The 7,752-nt window shown below is 44.5% G+C and overlaps 1 protein-coding gene across 1 annotated transcript; it reads right to left on the bottom strand.

Moving 5' to 3' along the window:
• Positions 1-1,494: 1,494 nt before the first annotated feature.
• adcyap1r1b (adenylate cyclase activating polypeptide 1b (pituitary) receptor type I) lies at positions 1,495-7,358 on the bottom strand (the record flags this gene model as incomplete). The annotated part of the gene is made up of 13 exons (XM_079997805.1): positions 1,495-1,686; positions 2,194-2,235; positions 2,393-2,522; positions 2,661-2,752; positions 2,868-2,937; positions 3,033-3,093; positions 3,228-3,381; positions 3,507-3,639; positions 3,735-3,832; positions 3,966-4,069; positions 4,803-4,916; positions 6,631-6,736; positions 7,326-7,358. 13 exons carry the CDS (start codon positions 7,356-7,358, stop codon positions 1,495-1,497), a joined length of 1,329 nt encoding a protein of 442 aa, XP_079853931.1.
• Between the last annotated feature and the right edge of the window lie 394 nt (positions 7,359-7,752).

The raw sequence follows: 7,752 nt of genomic DNA on the forward strand, positions 1-7,752 counted from the left end.
AGTGGAAAACAAAATGCAATTCGCACGAGCATTTGAACTCATGACACCCAGTCAGGAGTACGTTTTTCATTGACATTTTCTGTACTAACGGCTGTATTTAAAACTACAAACACAATACCCAAGAGAGAGAGAGAGAGAGAGAGAAGCTAAGGCGTGATCTCAGATGTCTGTTTTTTCAAATGCTGAGACTTAATACGTTTCCGTAAGCAGTTGGCAGAACCTTAGCTTTGTGTCCCCAAAAAAAAATGCTATTTTTGTATTGAGCGTCGAACCCTTGGTAAATGTTTTTGGCATTTCTGTAAACTGTAGAATATATACAGTATATATATATATATACTGTATATATACTGTATATACTGTATATATAAATATCCATATGATAAATGTTTCTTTTTGCTCGATTAATCTGTTGCACCCAGATGAAATGCCTTCTTGATCATGAAACGTTCTTCATCCCCCTCGAAGCATCAGTCACAGGTTGGCACACGTAAATAGGCGGTTTGTGCCTTTGGGCATAATACTGCACTTTAAAAGTAATTCCATGTATTATCAGCGGTCTTGGTTGTTGGCGTTCTCCCAAATAGTGTCTTTGGCAGAGGGGTGGAGCTACAGAAAGGATATTCTTCATTCTTGTCGACACACAGAGTATCACGTCTCCTTTCATCACACCGACCAACAACAGTACAACTCCACCATGTTTACACTGAGTTCATGAAGCCTTCTTTTTATGACTCATCACCTCCACATAGCCACCATCATATTGTGATGTAAATAAAGTTACATATTTATTTTTTTAAATCTTTTTTATCTAGTTGAGAAAGATTTTCGGGAAAGTGTGAAAAGCCAATACAAAATATTCACTTTCCGTAGACACGATGGGATGGTCGTTGTTACTGCCCAAAGGGAATGAGCAGAAAGCGGGCCGTCCGTGGCCTTCAGAGGACAGCAACGGAAGCCTTTAGACGGGGTACTCAGTGATATGTACACATCATGAACTGTACTTCTCCGTGTCGACGACGGCCCAAAATGCGTCCCCCGGTTGAAAAGGTTGCAATCTAGATTCCCTACCGATTATAGTTCATACCCAATATCCGCTTAAATAAAATGACTGGTTTGAATTTCATGAAAGCAGCACTTTGAACCAGGTCAGGAATGTAGGGTCAGGTTTAACCAAGTTAAATCTAAAAAGTTTTTTGGCACATACAAGAGTAGGGCGTGGTCAGGCAGGTGAGGCTGAGGGCTGCGGGGGGCAGAGTGGGGTCTGCACTTCATCCGGACGGGTTTAGTTGTTTGAGTTGAGTTGGGTCAGTTCCAGCACGGCTGTTTCTTGGGGTGCGTTGGGGTACGGGTTGGGGAAGGGGTTGGCGAGGCTGGTCATGGGCAGCGGGGTGTACGTGGGCCGGGCGATGGGGATGTTGGCGGTGTCGGGTCGGGTGGTGGAGGCGGTGGCGGTGGTGTTGCCGGGCGCGGGCTCCTCCCCTCCTTGGCCGCCGTTCAGGTGGCCAGCGGGGTCTCGGCCTGCAGGCTGGACATGCGGATCTGGGAGCTGCTCTTGCTGAGGATGGACAGCTGCGTCCCCCCGTTCACCCCACTGCTCGCCAGCGAAGGATGCCGGTGCTTCAGGTCCACAGCAAAGTACCGGTTCACCGTCCAGCTGCGCCATTTCCTCTTGATCTCCGATTGCACCTTGAGGGATATACTTCACAACGTCATTATTAATGGACCTCGCTGGAAAGGCACAAGTTCTCCGTCCCCTGTCTCAAAGCCTGGTTTCGTGTCTGTCTCGCAAAATCAATCAATCAATTTTTATGTACCACAAATACAGTTGGTAAGAGTCTAAATCCAATAGCTAAAGACTTTTTCATTGAGCATCTTTTTTTGAACAACAGAAACATCGGAAACCTCAAGAAGATTTTGCAGTAATGGGACAAATTTGATTGCAATAGATGGTCGTCAGGGATGCACAGATACCTGTATCAGGTCTTATACTGTGGTCATGCGCACGTATTTGTATTTTTGTCTCGGACACAACCACCAACAGGGATTTCACAATTACAGCAGATAAAAAAATTTATGTTCTCATTGGTTTTCAGTATCATGAAGTATCTAAGAGTGAGTACTTGTTACTTGTACTCAACCCAAAAGAAAATGGCATTGGTGCATCCCTCGCTTTTTGTTTAAAACAAGGCTTACCTCTCCGTTCAGGAAACAGTAGAGGACAGCCACAACAAAGCCCTACAGGGACAAAGAAAATGCGAGGATTAGTGTTGTTGTGTCGGGTCTAGATTAAGCTCCTATCAAATAAAATAATAAAATACAGAACTCTCCATTCCTTTCCACAGTCATGCATGAAACGCCTCATCATGCTTCCTCTATCAAGAAGGACAATCACCTGAAAGGATCCGAGGCCCAGTTCAAACACCAGACGCTCCCTTTTGCTGACGTTCTCGGGGGAGAAGGCGAACACAGTGTAATGGATCCCGAAGAGAGGTATGAGGAGGAGAGTGGACCGGGCCAGCCTCCTGGAAAATGATACCCACATCACCCATATCATTCACATCACCCATATGGACAAGAGATAACTGACACACAACGCACCCCCCCCCCCCCCCCACAAGCACCTTTAGTCTAAACGAAACATGGAAACAATCAATACTTACAGGTAAATACTGGATTCATTTCCACCAATGTCCGGGGACTGCAGCTTCTGGACGAGGATGACGATAATGCCGATGAATAGGACAAAGTTGATCTGTGAAGAGAAGAGAAGAAGAAGGAGATAAATAATGGTGATGTTAAGTAAATGCACTGAAAAGATTTTGAAAATAATATGCTACGTCAGAATAGGGATACCTATGGTACCGTACCATAATTGAGGCGAGCACAGGCCCCTTTATCACCCACCAGATGGCAGCGTTGTCATTCATATCCCAACACCTGAGGCAGCGGGTAAAATCAATTTTTAAACTATCAGCCCAAAACGAGACGAGCACCGAATGAGATATACTGCATCTTTGTGAGCAACAACGTACCCTATGTCGTCAAAGTGCAGTCGCAGCACGGCCCAAATGGTCACGCAGACCGTGGGGGTTCCTACGCGTCACCAGAAACAACGCAATAAGTTACATTGTTACAATTGTTACAAAAGTTACAATACTTATCTACAATAAGTTGACAAAGACACAGACTAGAGCGCGGTAGATATCGTAGTGAGGTAGACGTCGTACCCCAGCCGATGATGATGTACCAATAGAAGTATCTCCTTTCAGGGAAGAAGGTCTCCACCAGCAAGGTAAACAGGTAGAGACCCTCGATGAACAGCCAGAAGTAGTTGGAGAGGACACAGTAGTGGAAGAAGACCATCACCGCCTTGCACTCTACCTTTAGGGACAAAACGCAACAGCTAGGGTTACCTGCTGTGGATTGTACATACCTGGATTGAAAGAACCATTCATCTGTTCCCGAAGGTTTTGATATGTGTGTGTGTTTCTAGGTGTGTCTCTTACTGTGTGTATGAAGCAGTGATCGCTGTCTTCCTTGGCGTACAGCACGCCATCCTTGATGAAGACGGAGATGGCTCTCAGGATGAAGGACACAAACAGGTTCATGTGGATGAAGTTCCTGGTGCAGTGGAGTTTCCTGCGGAGAAAAAGCGGCGATTCGCGTCTCGGAAACACATCGCAAAATGAACAAATTAAAGCACCGCTCCTTGAGTGTCCTGGAATATATCTCACCTGAACCGGCACAGGATGACCATGGCCGTGGTCAGCGAGACCAGGGAGGTGCTGTAGCCCACAGTGTACAGAGCCTTCACGGACAGGTAGTACATGTCCTAGATGGGACAAGTTGACACAACCAGATACACGCGTTGGACATGAACATGACCGCCCCGTGGTAATGTAAATTTTTATTTACATCCAAGCATTGAAAAAGTTTGACGGGAGGATTCGTATGAGTGGGCTTACCGGGTGGGTGCTGTTCCCTTCGTCAAAGAGGCAAACGTCAACGTAGTGGGGGAAAATATCCGACCAGCCAAACTCAGTGCAGTTACGGCTCACCTTCCCCAGCTCTGTTGGTAATCACACACACACACACACACACACACACACACACACACACACACACACACACACACACACACACACACATACACTTAATACAGTTGAACCATGATTAATACATTATATAACATTATATTATAATTTTAGTTAATAGAGGTAGTAATTTAATAAATATTAGTACTGAGAAGTGTAATAGTGGTATTAGTAGCAGTAGTCTTAGGATTGGTAGTCGTTCAAGTTCAAGATTAAGAGATTACTTGTCACATACAAATACATACGGTCATACATATATGCAGTGAACTGTCATGACACACGGTGATTATGCACAATAATCTCTATAAACTCTAAAAATACAAAAAATACTAAAATGTGCGTAATCGACACAAGGTGCTCGTGCAGGCGGCCGCAAGGGGTGCTTGGTAGAAGTGGTAGCAGCAGTAGTAGTAGTGGTAGTAGTGGCAGTACTAGTAGTAGTGTATGTATGTGACAAATAACCTGTTGAATCTTGAATCTAGTGGTACTAGTAGTTACAGTATGGTGGTGGTAGAAGTAGTGGTAGTAGTAGTACTAGTAGTGGTAGTTGTAATAGTAGTGTCAGTGGTGGTAGTAGTAATGGTAGTAGTAGTGATAGCAGTGGTAGTAGAACTAGTATTAGTAGTAGTAGTAGTTATAGTCGCAGTAGTATGGTGACATTAAATCCACATCATTGGCTGTGTTTTCGTGGTGGCCGTTGAGACTCACCGTAGTCCTCCTCGCTCATGAACTGGGAGAAGAGTTCGGGGCAGTTCACCTCCACCACCTCGCCCAGCCTGGCCGCCTGCCAGCACGTCAAGTTGTCCCACATCCACGGGCAGCCTGGCAACCAACCAGGCACACACACACACACACACACACACACACACACACACACACACACACACACACACACACACAAACACACACACACACACACACACACACACACACACACACACACACACACACACAGAAGGTTTACTACAAAAACACATATATGCTGATGTATCATTATGACAACATTTTGTTTAGATAAGCAGGTCCGGGATTGTTTTTTGTCTTATTACTTTTCAAATAAAGAATAGCTCCTTTTAAAATGTGTGTTATAAAATATTCGTTGCTCACACTACCGAATACAAACAGAACTGATGAAATGAACAATGACAAAAACAATGATTTTATTTGTACAAAAAAATACCATGCGTTGCCAGCAGGTGGCAGACAAATTCAACATTACAATCAGTGTGTTTGCTATACAGCATGCAGTATGGCACTGCAGCAATCCTTCAATTTCAGTTAACAGCATTGGGTTGGTTTTTATGGTGTTTTTCACCCAACAGACTTGTAATGAGTGCAAAAGAAAAACAACCGAACAAATAGATATTAAATTAGTGCTGCAAATTCCTAGGTCCCCCTATCTTGTAGATAGCCGGGCGAGGCCAGTTCAGTCAGCTCAGCTACATTGAATTGCATGGATTCAACACAGTAACGGGTTGTGGCACCATTAAATAAGCGTGTGCTCACAGAACGACCTCGGCAGATCAGTGAGATTCACGACCGAGGAACAATCCGTCCTATACCCTCCCAACCCCGTTGCTTGACTAACCCCCATCCCCCACCCCTATTTCTTAGAATTGAGGACAAACTGGTACAGCTCACAGGGGAACCACAGAAATGAAATGTATCCCCACCATTTTAATTTTTTCCTTTTTTGTCACGTAAATGAAAGATGTAATTTTAAACAGAGCTGCGGCATAAGCAGCTATTGTAGACGTCATTGGAGTGATAAAATGGGCGTGGACGAGAGAGAGAAAGAGACAGACCAGCCATCCTTCATTATTATTATTATTATTATTATTATTATTATTATTATTATTATTATTATTATTATCATTATTATTATTATTATTATTGTAGTTATTATCATATTATTTTTTATTTGTATTTTTTATAATTTTGATTGGTATTTAGTATTATTATTATTATTATTATTATTATTATTATTATTGATGCTGAAGACAGATATTTTATTAATTTATTCAGAAAATTAAATGAATTAATGATGGTCGTTGGTCATAAACAAAAAGAGAGCTGGAGCTCAAGTGTCAGGAACTAATGGAGACGGCTGACGTGACGAAAGAAAGGAAGGAAGGATGGATGGAATGGAAGCAGCAAACACAGCAAATGTGTTCCTCCCTCCATCCATCACTCACACCGATCACCCAGCAGTTGTCTGTTTGCTTTTGGGGATCAATATGAGATGCGAACGGCTTTAATCCTCCCCATCTAACTCTCGCTTGGAAAATAGAGGTTAAAAGCACAAGACCATAATTTGTTTGCTTTCGTTTAGTTTCCCTTTTAAAGTTGTTAAGGGTTTTATTATCACCCCCGCCCCACCCCTCCCCACACACACACACACAGATTTAATCCACAAGCAAGGGGGGGGTTAACCACAGTCTGTTGAACCCAGTTCTAATACAAACAAAAGATAATTTCATACGAACGGGATTAATTAAGGGCTATACTCTCAGGCGCCCAAACCCAAATGACCTACCAAATTTGGGATCGTTCTCCGGATCATCCGCAGTGATCTTCTCCATGCACTTCTCCTGCTCTCTCTTGATGACACAGTCAGAGTGTCCGCCATGCTGGCCCCAAGCCTGGAACACAGGACAAACAGAGGCCGAGAGAGAGAGAGAGAGAGAGAGAGAGGGAGAGAGAGAGAGAGAGACAGAAGAGAGAGAGAGAGATACTCTTAATGTGGTTCACACCGCAGGGTGGACGAGGTCTTAGCTCTGGGACCCGCATAGCGCTCCAACAATTAAAGAAAAGCCTTTGCAGAGTCTGGGTTGTTTTCCTTGCACCGAGGTGTTACACGGATGGAAAGAAATTAGAGTATTTTACCCATGTGCTTTTCACGCTACACCCCCCTGGGAAGGTGGCGCACCCACATCTAGGGGGAGGCAGAGAGTCCAACAAACTAGTGATGATGGTTTTTTTTTTCGGGGTAAAGATGTTTTCAATTTGCTAACTCCTTGTTTGTTTGCTTTAGTTGGTGGGATGCACGGCGTGTGAGGGAGGACTTCCAGTGAACGATGAACGACAGTCCGAAAAGTCGGTTCAGCTCCGAGTTGTGAATGGAATTCTGAATTTCATTCTGGAATTCCGTCACGTTTATTTGGGGTGGGATGCAGTTTGTGACGTGCGTGTCGAAGACTCACTCGCTCGCTCGCCCGCTCACCCGCTCACCGAGTCGAAACTTAAGGAGCTTGCTGGGTACATTGCCGGGCTGCTTGACCGGCAGCTCGCAGCTCGCTTCATTTCGCCAATCGAGAGTCGAGACTCAATGAATGCCTGTGTGTCCGGCTGCAGTTATCAAGTCCCAAACAAAAAAAACAAATTGGTCCAGAGTGACTCCCAAGTGCTGAGTCATTTGAAGGATTTGTTCATGATGGACAAATGGTTTGCGATGTCTCGCATCACTATGACAAACAGGCAGGCTGTTTCATGGTACAGTAGCCGGTTTGACACCATGGAGGTCTGGGCATGAAATGACAGCCAGAACCCCGGCGCAACAACAGGGCAACATGGGGGTCACGTCAAGAAAAGACTTTCCTTCTATGACCCCTCTCTGCCAGCTGACAGCTGCACAATGCTGCCCTGGTGCTGGGCTGTG

The sequence above is a fragment of the Zeus faber genome (genome assembly GCF_960531495.2).
Source record: "Zeus faber genome assembly, chromosome: 1".
In the NCBI taxonomy this organism is placed as follows: Eukaryota; Metazoa; Chordata; class Actinopteri; order Zeiformes; family Zeidae; genus Zeus; species Zeus faber.